This window comes from Cavenderia fasciculata (genome assembly GCF_000203815.1).
Source record: "Cavenderia fasciculata unplaced genomic scaffold Scf_Dfasci-G-b-285a01.f1-5, whole genome shotgun sequence".
NCBI classification, from domain to species: Eukaryota; Evosea; class Eumycetozoa; order Acytosteliales; family Cavenderiaceae; genus Cavenderia; species Cavenderia fasciculata.
This window is the reverse complement of record NW_004457708.1, coordinates 808,276-826,627: the sequence shown is the minus strand read 5'-3', so window position 1 is coordinate 826,627 and position 18,352 is coordinate 808,276. Positions and strand designations below refer to the sequence as shown.

Here is an 18,352-nt window from a genome sequence, read left to right as displayed (position 1 = left end):
TGGAGAATCATATAACCTTGTAATTGGCGTTCTCACGTTGGTCACCTCTGAGAACGACATGATGATTTCTAGGACATCTTCTCGATCATATTCTATATCCTTTTCTATATTTATAGTAATATAATTAGTAATTTGATTCTTTTTATTATACTTGTTTTTTTAATTGTATTTCTTACTTTTTATAATATGTATAATATGTTGTTATTGTTGTTGTAGAATAGGAGGATAAGTTGAAGGATGCTTCGTATACACCCATCTCTTTATTCACCCAACCCTCTGTTGTTGATAGGGCATGCGAGGAGATAATTTGAAGGATGCTACGTATACCACCCATCTCCTTATTGTTGTAAACCCTCTATTGTGATAGGTTAGAAAGAGGAGGAGGAGGAGGAGGAGGAGGGAGATGAGGATAAGTTGAAGGATGCTTCGTATACACCCATCCCTTTATTGTTGTAAACCCCAATGTTGATAGGTTGGAAGGAGGAGGAAGAGGAGGAGGGAGATGAGGATAAGTTGAACGTCATACACCCATCCCTTGAGGAGAGTGCTTGATGCCTATTAGAAGTACTTCTAGTAGAAATATCAACCCATCTCGAGGGTGCTTGATGATTGAGACACTGATGTTTAATAGAGTAAACATCAACTCTTCAACCCATCCCTTAATGAGGATATTGCTTGATATCTATTAGAGAAAGAAAAATCAACCCATTTTCTTGAAGAGGAGGACTGACAGATGTCTATTCTAGTTTTGCCTTTTTTTTTTAACCAATTTATTCATAAAATGTTGTGTGGGTGGTGTTGTTTGTTTCGTATTATTGTTGTTGGTATAATTATTACATGTAAAGAGAAGTTTGAAGTATTTGTAGATAGTATTACAGTTTATTAATCAGAGCTGGATAGTTGTATGTATTCACACAAACTTGATGATTAGGTTTGATTTGTTATTTCTCTCTATTTCTTCTCATCGCTACTATTGTGAAGGGGAGATCCCATACGCACATAACTAACTTTCTTTCCCAATCTACTATTGTAATATATACAGTTCATCGCTTGTGCGTGACTCTTCATCACTGCAAGTAAGACACTCAATTCGTAGAGAGGAGAGGAGAGGAGAGGAGGGGTGGTGCCTCTCATGGCTGGGAAGAGAGGAGAGGAGAGGAGTGCCTCTCTTGGCTGGGAAGAGAGGAGAGGAGAGGAGAGGAGAGGGGTGCCTCTCTTGGCTGTGAGTGGGAGGGTGCACCTCTCTTGGCTGGGAGGGGAGGGGAGGGGCTTGGCTTGGGAGATGGAGAGCGGTGCCTCTATTGGCTGAGAGGAGGTGCTAGGAGAGTGGTACCTCCCAGCCATGGAGAGAGGGAGGCTTAGAGAGAGAGAGTAATACCTCTATTGGCTGGGAGAGGGGTGCACCTCGGGAGAGGAGAGAGAGAGGTGCCTCTCTTGGCTGAGAGGGGGTGCACCTCGGGAGAGGAGAGAGAGAGGTGCCTCTCTTGGCTGAGAGGGGGTGCACCTCGGGAGAGGAGAGAGCAGTACCTGCCTCTGACGGCCAATGGAGGAGATGGGAACCTCTCTTGGCTAGGAGAGGGGTGCACCTCGGGAGAGGAGAGAGAGAGAGAGAGGTGCCTCTCAATGGCTGGGAGAGGGTGTCTCTCTTGGCTTGGGGTGCCTTCTCAATGGCTGGGAGAGGCGGCTGGCTGGAGAGGGAGGCACCTCTTGGCTAGGAGAGAGGTGGAGGGTGCCTCTCATGGATGGGGGAGAGGCACTGCACCTCTCCTGTCTATGCACCACCTCTCATCATTCATCATTTCGCAACCACTCGTGGCATGATTAGACTATGGTTACTACTTGTAGATAGAGACACCTCTTATAGTGCGTCTCTACCTATAAGTAGTAACCTACTCCTATTCATCATCAACTCTTCAACCCATTTCTTATGCTTGATGATTGAAGACTCATACCTATTTGATTTTTCCCTTTTTTCCTCTAACTCTATATTTTTTTAGTCATTAATAGTTTTTTGATTAGAGATTATCATTTTAATTTTATTTATAATATTTTTTTTTCCTTTTTCCTTTTTTTTCATCTTCTTTTTTCTCTTTCTCTTTTTTATTTAATCTTTTTCAAGAAATGTCTATTCAAGAGATGGAGTGTCATATTTACATCTAGTACAATGTTATCCAATTTCAAGTGAGGGATACCAGCAGCAGCTTTTTCCAAGAGATCATCGAGTTCGAGATTAACAGAGCCAACTGGCATAATTCCAATCTTGGCTTCTATATCGAAGATACCTGGAGTATCAGAAGAAATGTAAAAGTTGGTCGAGCCATGTGAAGCTTTTGGAATTTCCGACTCGACAATGATACCCTTTTTGCTGAGTTCCTTGTAGGCCATCTTGACTGGCTTGGATTTTTTCTTTCCATCCTTGGAAGTGTAATGAAGGAGGACATCCTTGAGATAGGAAGTGTAATGTTGAATTTGTTCGTTGAGATAGGACTGATGCTTACGCAAGTCTCTGAGGGCAATGGTGAGACGCATACGTTCTTTACGTTGGTGCTCACGAATCTCTTGACGATTGATCACTTCCATGGCAATGATACGGATAAAGCCTTCGTATTGGTTGACTGAAGACACTGAACCTTCAGCCTCCATCTTTTTGAGATTTTCGAGGATCTTTTCAGAGTTTAGGACGAGTTGATGGTTGGATGTCTGGTGGCCATGTTGGGCGGCCGACTTTAATACAGCGACAAAGTCGTCCTTGTCGTCTTTGAGTGCTTGTTGTGGGATGGAACGCAAGACGTTGAGTACGAGTTCCTTGGTCTCGGCGAGCAACGATGCCGATGTGGAAATCTCGCGCTCCATATGCTCCTTGAAACGGTTGGTGAGGGTGAGTTGGATTTCACGGTCATTCTCTTCCGACACATTGATGGGGGCGGGTGGCAACGACTTGAGGATCAACTCGAGTGGGTCTTCCTTTTCCTTTTGCTTGAGTGACGATAAATTAGAGAGCAACAAACGATGAGTCTGACTAATTTCACCGAGTGAGATGACAACGACTGGATGCAACTTTAGGGTAAGTTCATTGTACTTGTCGACACGCAAGTATTCCGATGGATCAGTCACTTGAACGAGATCTTCAAAGTACTGCTTGACAATATCAGTCTTGCTGAGGATCCAAGTGTTGAGGGGTTGCATCCAACGTTCACCACCTTGGTTTTGGAAAGTCTTTAATGTAAACAAGTACTGCAACACCTTTGCAATATTGACAAGATTCTTTCTTGAAATCATCGACAACTCCTTGTTGATAATTTCAAAAGCGTCTGGTGTAACAATGGCCAAATTCATAAAACGGTAATAGACAAAGTAACCAATGACCTTTGCAATCTCTTCTGGCTTGCTGCCAAAACTCTTTTCAGAGATGTTTTTGATTTGCTTGCAAATCCAACGAATACCATATGGCAAACGATTGAGTGACTCTACAATACCAGTAAAGAAACGTTCGCAGATGGAAATACACTTTTCGACACGTGGTGCCAAAATGTCTTGCACCTCTTTGAGTTGGATGATCTGTTCCTCGGCAAGTCCTCTATTGAGTGTACTCTTGCTACCCGTCTGAATTTCAATCTCGCTGATCATGTTTTGGTACACTTGCACTGGATTCAACTCGAGGTTGAGGTCTGGTACATTAATGACATAATTCTCCAAAATGGGTGCTATGATTTGCTTTAAAAATTCGTGTCCTTGTTTACGACGTGTATAAGTAATAATCATCTTTGGTACAACTGAATCTACTGATATTAAATCAACTGCTGATTTAATTGATGACATTTCTTGTTCAATTGCCAACTAGTATAAAAATGGAAAAAAGTAAATAAACATATAATATTTGTTTGTTTGTTTTGTTTTGTTTTGTTTTATAATTTACCTTGAAAAGACTAAGAATAAGATATTCTTCTCTTGGGGAAAAAGCATCACCAAAGAGTGTTAATATGACGGTATCTAAAAATATATCCATTTGATCTGATTGAACAAGTGTGACGAGTTTGGCAAGGTAATGTGGTTCAGTTTGCAACAAATAGAAAAGGTTTTGGTATGATTCCAATTGTTTACTATCCAATGATACTGTATCACCATGTTCATCTCCTTTTTTCTTTTTTGCTTTCTTTGCTTGTTCTAATAATAATTCCTAAATAGAAAAGAAAATAGAAAAAAAAGAAATATATATAAGTATAAAAGTATTCTTTTTGTTTCTATTTTCCTTTGCTATTTACTTTAATATTTGATCTATGTTTAATTAATAAAGCAATACGTTTATCTAATTTAATAAGATCTCTTTCTAATAGATGATTACGACGAATTTCAGCAATCATGTTTCTCTTTAACTCTTGAATCTCGGCGATCCAATCAGTCTCTGTATCTTCTTTTTGTTTGTTGAGTAGGTCTTGAATTTCGCATACTCTCAAGTTGCCTGACTTTAATCGATCGTCGTTATATTTTCTTTGCATGAGTTCACGAAGAGTGACACGAGCACGGATCAGTACGGCAATGACTTGACGTTCTTCAAACCATGGTGATGACTTGTCGTCCTTGAACGAGTTGCGACCTGGCTTGGCATCCAACAATGATCCGAGACGTGGATCAGACATCCATCCCTTTTCTCGCATCAAGCTCAACTCTTTTAATGATACAGTGTCTTGCTTCTTGTCTCTCTTTGAGTCTTCTTCGTCGTCGGACGAGTCGATCACTTCGACATCCGAGTCATCATCTACCATTAATTGATCAGACATATTCTTTGGTTCCATAAATTAATAAATATATATATAAATTGTTGTGATAATAGTTGTATAAATAAATATAATTGATTAAAAACTAAAAGAACAAAGATAGATAAGATAGGATAGAATGGATAAAGAAAGAAAGAAGACAGTTAATAAAATGAACTTTGAAAATGTTTGTTTGTTCAAATAATGATGATGGTGATGACAGATTTGAACCTTAAAAGATTTCAAGATAATATCTCTCACTCACTCTGTGTGACAACACACTTTTCTCTCTGTATATCTCAATCTCTGATTTCTTTCACTCTCTAGCTAGATATACCTTTCTTTCTTTCTTGTTCAATTATGTTTCTTTTACAACAAATAAAATAGATATAATAATATTATTATTGTGATATGATATGATATTTTAGCAAAGTAGAATTAAGTACTTAAAACAAACAAAAACACACACTCACACTCACAACCAACACACAAAACACGGTTACTTTAAAATTGAATTGAATTGAATTGATTTGGGATGGGTGGATATTATTATTATTATTATTATTATTATTATTGTAATGGTTGTTGGTGTGATATTACTTTATCTTAATAATAGATAGACCTCAACTAACTATAATTTACTTTGTTGTTGTTGTTGTTGTTGTGTTTCTACTCTATTACTATTTTTTTTTTATCCTGATACAAAGTTAAGTTCGGTGGTGTATATTCTATTCTATGCTGCTGTGTACTGATGTGAGATAAAAATAACAACAAAAATATATTTTTTGTTTTTCTTTGCAAACAAGAGGAACATGATCTTTTATCCGCATGAAAATTCCCATTTTTTTGGTTAACAGAAATTGTGTTGGCATTCGCTTTTTGTTAAAATCAAACTTTGCGCACAGTGTATCTCGTGGGTCGTTCACAGAGTCCATGATCTACTACCGAATCACACAACACAAAGCCAACCTCGAATTGAATCCACTGTAGTTCTGAAACTACAAGAGAGGAGAGGAGTACTACTTTCTTCTTACTTTTTTTTTTTTTTAATAGTGCTTTATTGCTTTGCTTGCTTTTCTCTGTGTGCAAATAGTTAAATAAATAAATAAATAAATAGTAAGTATAATATCTTCAAAAAAATGAGCTCTATGAAGTGGTGTATGATAGATAGGGATAGGTGAGGTGAAGAACAACAACAATGTGGAGGAGGAGTAGTGTGATAAGAGAGGGATGGGTTTTCTAATCACAAACAACGTTTGTTTGAATTAAATTATCATTATAAGAAAAATGGGTGCAAACAATAATCACAACATTATTATTATTATTTAAAAAAAAAACTGGTGGTTCCTTTAAAAAGATCAAGCAAGGGCAATCGTCACACCCCCTCCTCTCTTTCGTCTAATAGATTATTCGAGGTTGACAAGCTCGTAACCACCACTTCAAAGACTCGCCCCTAATTAATTAATTAAAAAGTTGTTGATGTCAAATTAATTAACATCGTTGTTGTGATAGATGGGCAGTAGGGATACAAAAAGACAAGAGGGACAAGAACGAATGGATGTCGCGACAACCAAATGAACATTTTTGACAATTTCAAAAAATATTGTCATAGAAAGCTATTTATTAATAGAGCCATTTTTAGCGCTACATGTTTGGAATAAATAAATAAATACGTGCTAGAGTAGAGAAGAGTACATAAAAAGATAAGATGGTAAGTAGGTTCTAGTTATTATCGGTTAATTTATGCTTACCCATTTTGGTTGTTCCAGAAAGGTGTTTTGCTACTGTTGTTCAATTTCAAGGTGTTTATACAATGAAAGATCTAGCGAGATCTGGTCAATAGACACATTGAAATTGAACAATAGTAGCAATCAGATCGAGGCACCTTTTAGTACTTGCGAAATGCGTTGGTATTTATTAATTTAATAATTGAGCAATGAAATTATCAGGATCTTCAAGATCGTCTATTATCTTCATGTCATCATTTAATGTTAGGAGGTATCCTTGCTGCGTACAAGGATTCTTCCAACTGTGCTTTTAGCACTTCCATTTGTTGCCTAAGTACTAATAACTCGTTAGTGTTATTATTGTTATTCTTATCCTCTATCTCTATTGCTGAAAGATCTGCTGAAGAGGATTGATGTGATTGTTGATGAAGTGTTGGATCCTTGTATAATTCCCTGACCTGTTCGAGGTGATTGGTTATGAGATCTTCGATTAGGACGACCTTGGTGATTGATGTGTGAGTGACTGATCCCCAATCCTCCGCTTTTCTTAATAAGAAAGCTTTTAAGAACTTGTTAAGGAACTTCTAGAATTGTGTTTGGAGGCTCTATTCTTATTACTATTTACATTGTTCTTATTATCTCTATTACCTATATATGAATAAAATAGAAAGGCAATAAAAAAAAAAATGTATATTAATATTGCAATGTGAATGAATGAAGATAATAATTATGATCACCATAGTCCGAGTTGGGTGAGTACTATTGTGTTTATTAAAATTTATGGGTATGTTATTTTTTTTTATTATTTTTTGATGACTTTCAAGTCCAAGGATAGAAATTGGTAAATAATACACAACCAAGTATATTGTAAAGAATAAAATATCCCAAAATAAAATTACGTGATTTAAAACCTGTTGTATTTACATCAGCGCTATTACTACTATCTAAAGTATAAAACTTTGAGGCGGCATACCAAAATAAAAGAGGTGAATGACTAAAGAATCGAGTGATTACTTGGACATGCATAAACGTGGTACAAAATACAACGAGTATTCCAAGATGTACGATAAATGGGAGGATTTGAGAGGTGTAGTATGGCGATGGTGCCGAACGACCAGTGACTACTGAGGCACGGTGTCTGAGTTTGGTAATGGTAGATGCCATGTCGTTTGGATGATCGATAAAGTAGAGCAAGTAACTCAACACGGAACAACTGGCCAATATGACAATAGGTGCTGCCAATAAAAAGTTGGGAATCTGTCTAAGTTCATAATAATTGAAGAATCCTTGATTCCAATAATGTGATTGAACAAATCCATAGAGATTTGGTCTATTCTCTAAACACCAACTTCTAGGCCATTCTCCAAATTTATTTGCATCTGTCACTGAACCTCCTACACAATATCTTGAATAACCATAATATTGGAATAAAAGGTATGGTGATATAATAATCAAAGTTTGAATACCAACTAGTACAAATCCAATAATATAAGAGATGATGGTTGGAGATGAAGAAGATGGTAATGATGAGGAAGATAAAGATGAAGAGGATGAAGAAGATGACCTGTGAAGATGAAGATTCTTTGATTTAAGGATTGGTGATGTATGGTGAATAGGTGAATTACCACGCATAATCTTATTGGCCATGATAAAGAGACGTTTAAAAATTGGGAAAAAGATACCAGACAAGTGATAAAACACGATGAAACCAGCCAACAACATACCGTTGGATCGTGTAAAAGTGGCCAATGCAAAAAAGATAGATGCCACAAAACTAAGGAGTACACTTCTTCTCAAAGGCATAACATCCATCGATATGGATTTAGAAGAGTTTAAATAAAACCCTGCTCCATACAAATAATACAATCCACTAAATGTAAACAAGTTGAATACACTCTCTGTATAGATTGCCGACATGAATATACTAGCTGGATTAATAACATATAATAATGTTGCTATAAATGAATATTTTTGATCTTTAAATAGAATACATCCAAGTCTATAGGCGAGTAGTTAAAAGTTAGTACCAATATAGATAGTATGTATGTAGGTATGAATGGGTATGTTTACATACTTGAATAATTGAACACATGAAATAACAAAACAAACATTTGTAATGATGAAACCAGATAGTACTATATAATCTCTCATTAATAATTGATTAAATGTAATCGTTGAAATGACTAGATTATTAAAAGGGATATTATATTGATCAATATATTACATTCCAACTATTATACTTTTATGTACATACAATATGATAAATATCTCATCATTAAAGGAAGAAGAGGAAAGAAAGCATGATTTTGTTCAAATTCATAACCATACTCTGCGATTCTGACATAATAGATACTATCCCATTTAACAAATACTCTACGAATGAGCGAGTCGATGAGATTGGCAGGATGCAATGTAAGATGTTGTTGTTGAAGTGTAGCGTCATGTACCAACGTTTCATTGAGTGGATTGACAGAGTTGAGAGAGGTAGAACTATCAAAGCTAGTCATAAATTGAGCTACCAAAACAGAGTACACCCAAACCAATATTCTACTACAAACTGCAATCTTTATGATCGTATTTCTATATTGATTATAGTTTAATTGACTATTTGCTAATTTCACCATCTCTTCCTAATCTATCTAATATATCTAATATATATCTAATTTATCTATCAAACAAACAAAAACATAAATAGATCAATGAAATGAAGTGAATTTAATTATTCTTTTTTATAATCAGTTTTGTGTGAAGTTCAAGCTAGCAAACATATTAAATCAAATGATGATGATGATACTTGACATTGTTTATTCTTCTTTGATGTTGCATTTAATGACGATTTTTAATTAATTGGTTATCGAATAGGTATTTGGCCACTTCATAATGTTTGAAACCGTCTAGCCAAAAGCTATCAAATGTGCAATACTCGATTCTATTCTTGTGCAAAAATATAACCATATCTAAATTTCCTTTTCTGGCTGCATTCTCCATAGCTATCGTTGTGCATCCTTCTGTTCGATTATAATGTAAAAACTATAGTAGAATAAGAGTATACTCCGGTAGGAGTATAAATTTGATAAATATTATTATTATTATTATTATTATTATTATTATTATTATTATTATTATTATTATTATTATATGGTTGGGAGCTACTACTCACTTTTAACATATCCATAGAGTCATCAAGACTGGCAGAATTATCCATTGCCTCCGTTGTACATCCTTCAGTACGATGTTCATGTAGAAACTAATAATTGGTTAGTTGATTTTTTAATTATTATTTTAATAATTTAATTTCCAAACATCTAGACATACTTTAACAATATCAAGGAACCCTCTTCTAGCGGCATTATCCATTGCATCATGAGTGCATCCACCAGTTTTATTGAAATGAAGAAACTAGTAGAATAATGTAAAAAAAAAACAAAAAGAAGAAGATAAATAAATAAATTTAAATTAATTGATTAAATATGATTATTATTAATTTTAATATTTACCTTGACAACTTCTAGATGACCATTGTATGATGCCAGATCCATTGCTTGACTTGATCCAGTGATTAAAGGATAGAGCTGATGAAGATATTGTAATACATTTAATTGTCCGCATATCGCAGCTTGACACACTACATCATCTGAACATTTTACCTTTACAACATTGGCAAATAGGTATTTTATCATCTCCAAACTATTATTTTGATTTGCGTGAAACCCTATTGTTACACCCTTTTCACATCCTTCAGTACGATTCTCATTCAAAAACTTTAAAGAAGAAGATCAATTAATTTCAAATATGTTAGAGATGTGTTGAGAAGTACAAAATGGTTATTGGATTGACTATATTACTACTTACCTTGATAGTTTCAAGATCACATTTTGCAATACTGTTACCCAAGGCTCGACGTGTACAACCCTCTGTACGATGGGTATGTAGGAATTGAGTGATTTCCAATGATGGAGAATGATCCATTGCAATAGTAGTGCATCCCTCTGTACGATTAAAATGTAACCATTCTACAACTGAATAAAATCCTGCCGTTGAGGCCATATTCATAGCATTCAAAGTGCATCCTTCAGTTCTATATTGATGTAGAAACTAAAAAAAAGAGAGAAAGAGTTATTAATAAATAAATAAACAAATAAATAAATATATTTTAGTTTGGTTAATATTTATATTTACCTTGACAACATCAAGGAAACCTCTAGATGCAGCCCAATCCATTGCTTTTGTATCGGCTTTACATTGTGGTACATTAAAATGAAGATACTTTACATATGACAAGTTTGTTAATAATAATCAAGTAAATGAAATAAAGGGGTATGTATCTATGTATGTACTTACTTTGATTACTTCCAAATGACCACTCAATGCTACTGATGATAGAATACTGTCAAAATCACATCCTTCAGTTCTATTTTCATAAAGAAACTATAATTATAAAATGACCATTGGTTATTATTATTATTATTAAAATGCATATGTTGTTGATTTGATACATACTTTGACAATTTCAATGTGACCATTTGAAGCTGCCCTGTCCATTGCATCTTTTGAACAAGATTCACCAATCTCATGTAGATACTGTACAACATCTAAATAACCATTAGAAGCAGCCAAATCGATTGCATTGATATCAAACTTTGGTTTGAATCTAGTTAGTAGCTTGACGATTGGGAGACGACCAAATTCAGCAGCTACTTGTTTTAAACGTGTATAGTCCAAGTTTGGGTACTTGTTGACAATGTATTCTACCACTTGCATATTACCAAATCGTGTCATATGTAAAACAAGATATTCGTAATAAGATTTATCTTGTTTTCCTTGAGGATCATAATCTGGTTCCCATTCCAATAGATGTAATAGTGTTGTCAATGTTGCATTTTGATGTGTACAGTATCTAGAGATTGTATCTAATCTTCTTTTACGTAATACCTTGTCTCTAGGTGGTAGATAATGTTTGATAAACTCCCATGGCATTGCATATTGTGATATCATCCCAAGACATGGTAAATTGATAATATCTCTTCCTTTCAAGTATTTTGAACCATTGTAGTTGTTGTTGTCATTGTTGTTTAAATCAAGTTGACCAAATATTACTTGTTTGATATACGGTACTCTAAAGATAGAGATAAATGTCAATTTAATGTTTGTTGACATTCTTGTACAAAAAAAAGAAAAGAAAAAAAAAGAAAAAGTAAAAAGACCAAGCTGGGGAGTTTAAAAAAAAAAAAATAGAAATATTAAAACAATCTATTTTCTTTCTGGATTTATATTAATATATTATTCTATACATATATGTGTTGATGGCATGATAGACACCAGTATCACCAAGACAATCAGTCTTTGGGTAGTAAAATAATGTTCGTTGGTGTTCATCTATTCGTTGTAGTATCTCGAGATACCCATTTGATGCTGCGTTTATATAGGCAGCTCTTAACATATTTAAATCGCAAATGACAAGGGATTGATAACGATTCATAAACAACTCTAATATATCCTTTTGAAGGTTTCGAAGGTCTAATAGACCAACAACAGTCTGTGCCGTTGCATTTGGATGTGTAGAGTATTTACTAATCACATACGATCTTATTTCAAGCGATACTTTATCTCTTGGTGGTAGATAGTGTTTGATAAAGTTCCATGGCATTCCAAAGATATAGACCATCCCCAGATCTTGTAACTTGATTATATCTCTTCCCTTTCTATAATCACGCTTCAATCGTGTTCCAAGTTGTTTTGATATCTAATATACTTTGATTTAAATATTGTTATAAAGGTTGGTGTTGGTGTTGGTGTTGGTTGACTAGTCATTGCATATTATTATTTGTTGTTGTTGCCTTTGATTTCTATTCATAACTACTCTCTGATCTTGCTCTCCTTTGAATGATCGCGATTTAATATTTTTCTTGTTCTTGTACTTGGTGTTTGACAAACGTCCTAGGCAAGAAAGCGAGCAAGAAGGTTTGGGTCGGGTGGGTCAATCGGTTGGTCGATCGGTCGTTCTTTGGGTATGCTTGCATTTTGACGGATGTTTGTTTAATACGATACTCTAACGATAGAGATAATGTCAATAATTATGGTTTGTTAACATGTCGCGATACACTTTAAAAAAAAAGAAAGAACCAAGAGAGTCCACCAAGATTATTATTATTATTATCTATAATAATTCTAATTTAATAATATTTAAATCAGATCTGATGGGAAGTGGAAATAAATGGAAGATATATATATGTTGGTTGTTGTTTCAAAAGTTGGTACTTTATTTGCATCAAGGAAAAAGATTCTGTTAAGAACTATATATATATATATAAATTAATATTTAAGTTAGTCAAATGCAAATTTGTATATTGTACATGTCTATTCTACATACTTGTACCATTTCATGAGTATTAGCATCATAGATTGAAAATGATTGACGATAGTTACGACCAAGTTTGTTTGCCAAGTACTCTACAACCTCTATATGACCATTTCTAATGGCTTGGCTGACACCTGTAGAACCAAGACTATCAGTCTTTGGGTAGTAGAATATGGTTGTAGTATCTCTAGGTATCCATTTGTTGCTGCATTTAGATAGGCTGATCTAAGAGTGTTTAAATCATGAATGACAAGGGATTGAAATCGGTCCATGAACAACTCCAATATATCCTTTTGGACAGTACTCAAGTTTAATTGGTCAGGTGTAGGTTCATATTCACCAGACCAATCCAATAGATGAGCAAGTGTATCCATTGTTAGGTTTGGATGTGTCAAGTATTGACTGATGGCAAACGATCTAATGTGTAGCGGTACTTGATCTCTTGGTGGTAGACAGTCTTTGAGAAAGTCCCATGGCATTCCAAAGATATGAATCATTCCTAGATCTTTCAACTCGATGATATCTCTTCCCTTTTTATAATTACATCTTGTTGCACCATATTTTAGGTAATCTATGATTTCTTGTGATATTTGTGCAAAGTCAAAACAAACAAGCTGAAAAACTCAGAGTCTGTCATACAAACTTGTATGAGCCACTCACAATTCTCTCAGTTCGATGATTTTGACTTTTCACATTTGTTCCACGTGACCAAATATCAAATATCTAATATACTTTGATTTAAATATAGTTAGAAAGGTTGGAGGTGGTGGTGGTGTTGTTGGATTATTCATTGCATTATATTATTATATTATTTGTTGTTTGGTTGTTAATTAAATTTCTAACTACTCTCTTTTTCCTGTTCTAGTTGTTCCCCTTTTTATGTTCGATTTGTTTGATACTATGGTTTTTTCTTGTTCTTTTGCTGGATTGGTGTTTGAATGGGTAATATCTCGAGAGTGTAGTGTGTCTAATATTATTTTCCGTCAATACACTGACCCGTCCATCTATTATTATTTTTTCTCTGTTTGTATATATTGACAAAGAGATTTAATGTGACGGTAATATTTGATATTGTAAATGGTAAGGTTGTCCAAGTTATCATAAAGGAACTTAGAAATGTAATGTGATTAATTAATTAATAATTACATTGGTTGGATCGTGTTGTTATTATTATTATAATTATTATTATTATAAATATACATACCTTTGCGACATCATAATGATAGGGCCAACGAAAAGCTTGGTATGAACATCCCTCAGTTCGATGGTTATGGAGAAATGTTAGGATATCCAATCTCCCTTTTTTGGCGGCTCTATCCATCGCATTGACTGTGCATCCCTCTCCACGATGCGTGTGAAGGAATTGAGTGACTTCCAAAGTTGATGATTTATCCATAGCTTGAGTTGTACATCCCTCATTTCTATTAAAATGAAGAAACTAAATAAAGGGACAAGTATAGAGTATAGAGTTAGGGGTTGGATTAATCTATCAATCGAATTAATTACAATACAATACATACCTCTACTGTTTTAATATCACCTCTGGAAGAAGCACGGTCCATTGATTTTTTTGAACATATTGAATATGCTATATTATCATGTAAGAACTATATAACGTTAAGTTAATTAACTTGGTCAACTTGTCAATATATATTGATAGAGATTATTGATGTGACATACCTTGACCATTTCAAAATTGGTAGCATCATCGATTGAAAATGATTTAGTGTAGTTACTACCAAGTTTGTTTGCCAAGTACTCTACAACTTTAATATGACCATTTCTAATAGCTTGAAGGACACCTGTATCACCAAGACAATCAATCCACAAGGTTCGTCTGTCATCTATTCGTTGTAGTATCTCTAGGTATCCATTTGATGCTGCATGTAGATAGACAATTCTTAACATACTTAGATGACAAATGATACGTGTATGATATTTCTCTATAAGAAACTCGAATATATCCTTTTTGAGTGGATCCATATCTATTTGATAAGGTTCAGGTGCATAATCACCAGACCAATCCAATAGTTGAATGACAGTCTCTAAAGTTGCATTTGGATGTGAACAGTATTTACTAATCGCATACGATCTTTTTGAAAGTGATATTTCTTCTATTGGGGGTAGATAGTGTTTTAGAAACTGCCATGGCATACCAAAGATATAGGCCATTCGCAAGTCATCCAACTTGACTATATCTCTACCTTTTCTAAATATACCAACCTGGTTTTCATATCGTACATAGTATTTGTTATAATAGGTTATTTGTTTTGATATTTGTTCGATTTGATCAAATATCAAATACCTAATATACTTTGATCGAAGTAAAGTTATAAAGGTTGTTGGTGTACTATTCATATTGTTTGTTATTGTATATTATTATTATTATTTGTTTTGTGATAAGGTGTGTCTTCTTCACTCACTCCCTTTGATGATCATAGCACACGTGTACAAGAAAACCATAAGAATAGATAGTTATAACAAATATGTGTGTATTAATTTAATATCTCTCTTTTTTAATAATGAATCTTTTTCTTTTTTGAAGAGACACACCTTGTGAGACAGTGCCAAAAAAATGGTTTATTCTGATTAATAGTTAGATATAGTAGTGGAAGATAGAGATAGAGATAGAGAGGAGTTTGGGTAGAGATAATAGACATGTCAATTGAAGAGACACAAGATATAATTTATGTAAATACAAATGATAGCAAGACAATCGAATCATTTTTGGTCCGATTGAGAATACTCTATCATCAAATGACACCGATTCAAAAGATGATGGATATCTTGCACACTGAATATCCTAGCATGTTTACCTCTCTAAAAGATATCATCATCACTGATGAAATGCAACACTACATCACCCATGAAATAGTAACTCATAGCAACCGACCAACCAAACCTTATTGTTCAAAATTCATTAGAACCATCATGGATACATTAGATAAGAATGATACTGTATGTAAATAAAATAAACAAACAAACAAAGAGAAGGAAAGAGAGAGAAGAATATATAGATACTAATTGATTGAATCAATCTAGGAGATAAATGAAGAATTACTTGAAAAGTTTATGTCAAATATGAATATGTCTGGAAACAACAATAATAATAACAATAATAATAATAATAATAATAATGATGATACAAAAGAATATTGTTTTAAATCATATTTGATGGATGGTAGATGGATGACACTCAAGAATCAATTACAATATAATTTGGTTGGTATGACTACTTGGGGAGCTTCCTATTTCTTGGCTGATTTTATGTTGTCTAATCGTCGACTATTCGACCAAAAGAGTGTCTTGGAGTTGGGAAGTGGGACGGGTGTGATTGGTTTGGCACTAGACTGCTTGTCACCTTCACAAGTCATGCTAACCGATTATTCTCCATTTGTATTGACCAATTTAAAGGAAAACATGGATTTGAGTAAGTATATAAGTATATAAGTATATATATATATATATATTTGGGATTATTAATACTTGATCCAATGGAATCAAGTAAATATTTTTGGAACATACCCATTCACCTTCATTTATTCTTTATTCTTTTTTCATTTCTCTTGATTCTCCTTGCCGTGTAGACAATATTGAATCAAATGATGAAATTCAATTAGATGTATCAGAGACAACAACAACAAGAAAACATAAATGTACAATTGGAATATTGGATTGGGAGAGTGAGATTACAGACAAGGAATACGAGAGATTGGGAGACCCTCAAGTGATCGTTGGTGCAGATGTTGTCTATGACCCATTCCTTTGTAAACACCTTGTATCCGTATTACACCAATTGTGCACACGATATCGCAACACGGTTGCCTATATTGCATCGACTATTCGAAACATTGACACCTTTACAGTATTCCAAAAAGAGTTGGAGCTCTTTAAATTCACTACTGTCGACATTACAAATGACTGTTCACTCGTCAAACCTTCACCTTTTATTTATGATCCAAATTCAACAATAGTATTATATAAAATCACTTTAGATAATTAAATTAATTAGATCAATTAATTAAATTAATAAATAATCACACAAATAATAGTATTTTTAAAAACCCTTTTTGGTTTCATTCACAGTCGACTCCTCATCTTAGTTATAATAATAATGTTAATAATAATATGTTATATATATAATTTAATAGAGACTTGATTAGGATAATAATAATAGTATTATGTTTATGAAGAAGTAGTTGAAGAATGTTAGTGTTGTAGTAAAATCAAACAAATAGCATACAGTGTGATCTTCATTGATAGATTATTGTTAATTGCATGCACTAGCTAACTAACTATCTACTCTCTATGAGTGGAGTTGAGTCATTGCATAGTATATCTACGTCATGATTTAACGAATCATATCGTTAATGAAAGGAAGACAATTGGAATATTCAAAGAAGTAGAAGAGGAGTGGTAGAACGTAGTCGTAGTCGTGACACATAGTTAGTATTCTATACTGTCTCATTAAAAAACGAGTTTTCATCCAATTTTTCTGCACATCTCAGTGAAATCTAAAAGAAAGTTAATAAGTCTCGAAATAACGGAACTCAAAGATGTCTATTCGATCAATATAAATAGTAGACAATTATTGATTATTTCAATATCATTCAATTCAAATACAACATCAACTAAATAATAATAATTATTATATCTACCCAACCAACAAATTAATTAATAATAATAATATAAATAATCATGGAATACCAATACATTTATCCATTCATTTTCGGTGATTCTCAATCATCATCCTCACCATCATCAAGATCATGTAGTAGACAATCAACTACTACTGGAGCACAACAATCACATTGTCAAAGAAAGAGTCAACAGACCCCAACAACACCATCGTCATGGTCACCAAGAATCGAGATTGCCGAGACAGAGACTGAATTCATTATCAGTGCTGAATTGGCAGGTGTCAAAAAGGAAGATATCAATTTAAATATTGAAAAGGATGTTTTAACCATCTCTGGTGACAAGAAGCAAGTTGTTTATGAATCAAAGGCCCAATTGGAGGAAACGATTGAATCTTCACCTCCAGTTCCATCCACAACTGAGAACGACGAATCAGATAGTGATGTCGAATTACCAACAGTCGAAGAAGATTTTGAAGATTTGACACCATCGTCATCATCATCAAACAAAGTATCACCATCACCATCAACCGATTCCAATAATAATAATAATTCAAGTAAATCAATTCCAGTAGTTACCAATAATGAAAAGAAAGAATCAAAATCAACAACACAATACCATCGTAGAGAGATTAGTTATGGAAAGTTTAGTAGATCATTTGAATTGACCGATAACCTCGAATTGGAATTAATCACAGCCAAACATAATGACGGTGTTTTACAAATCACTGTTCCAAAGAAGAAACAACTTCCACCAAAACATATTAAAATTAATATTCATTAAATATTATTAATAGTTATAATAGTATAAATATAAATTTAAATATAATAATAACAAAATGTTATTTGTAAATAATAAATAAATAAATAAATATA

General features: G+C 33.8%; 4 protein-coding genes across 4 annotated transcripts; 2 read left to right on the top strand and 2 right to left on the bottom strand.

The window, feature by feature from the left end:
* Positions 1–7: 7 nt before the first annotated feature.
* gapA (RasGTPase-activating protein) lies at positions 8–4,793 on the bottom strand (the record flags this gene model as incomplete). Its single annotated transcript, XM_004366371.1, has 6 exons — positions 8–80; positions 177–355; positions 435–617; positions 2,155–3,837; positions 3,917–4,177; positions 4,263–4,793. 6 exons carry the CDS (start codon positions 4,791–4,793, stop codon positions 8–10), a joined length of 2,910 nt encoding a protein of 969 aa, XP_004366428.1.
* Positions 4,794–5,324: 531 nt separating this feature from the next.
* On the bottom strand, positions 5,325–15,197 carry pigV (phosphatidylinositol glycan; the record flags this gene model as incomplete). Its single annotated transcript, XM_004366370.1, has 21 exons — positions 5,325–5,359; positions 5,397–5,434; positions 6,770–7,065; positions 7,107–7,129; positions 7,381–8,480; positions 8,556–8,664; positions 8,736–9,111; positions 9,513–9,728; positions 9,785–9,880; positions 9,979–10,242; positions 10,334–10,576; positions 10,661–10,747; positions 10,823–10,909; positions 10,982–11,639; positions 11,773–12,224; positions 12,852–13,044; positions 13,116–13,453; positions 14,044–14,260; positions 14,346–14,446; positions 14,520–14,931; positions 15,154–15,197. The coding sequence occupies 21 exons, from the start codon at positions 15,195–15,197 to the stop codon at positions 5,325–5,327; spliced, it is 5,385 nt and encodes a 1,794-aa protein (XP_004366427.1).
* Positions 15,198–15,497: 300 nt separating this feature from the next.
* On the top strand, positions 15,498–17,478 carry DFA_04016 (uncharacterized protein; the record flags this gene model as incomplete). The annotated part of the gene is made up of 5 exons (XM_004366369.1): positions 15,498–15,797; positions 15,882–16,269; positions 16,460–16,812; positions 17,217–17,284; positions 17,421–17,478. 5 exons carry the CDS (start codon positions 15,498–15,500, stop codon positions 17,476–17,478), a joined length of 1,167 nt encoding a protein of 388 aa, XP_004366426.1.
* Positions 17,479–17,537: 59 nt separating this feature from the next.
* On the top strand, positions 17,538–18,260 carry hspG12 (heat shock protein Hsp20 domain-containing protein; the record flags this gene model as incomplete). The annotated part of the gene is made up of 1 exon (XM_004366368.1): positions 17,538–18,260. One exon carries the CDS (start codon positions 17,538–17,540, stop codon positions 18,258–18,260), a length of 723 nt encoding a protein of 240 aa, XP_004366425.1.
* Positions 18,261–18,352: the final 92 nt, after the last annotated feature.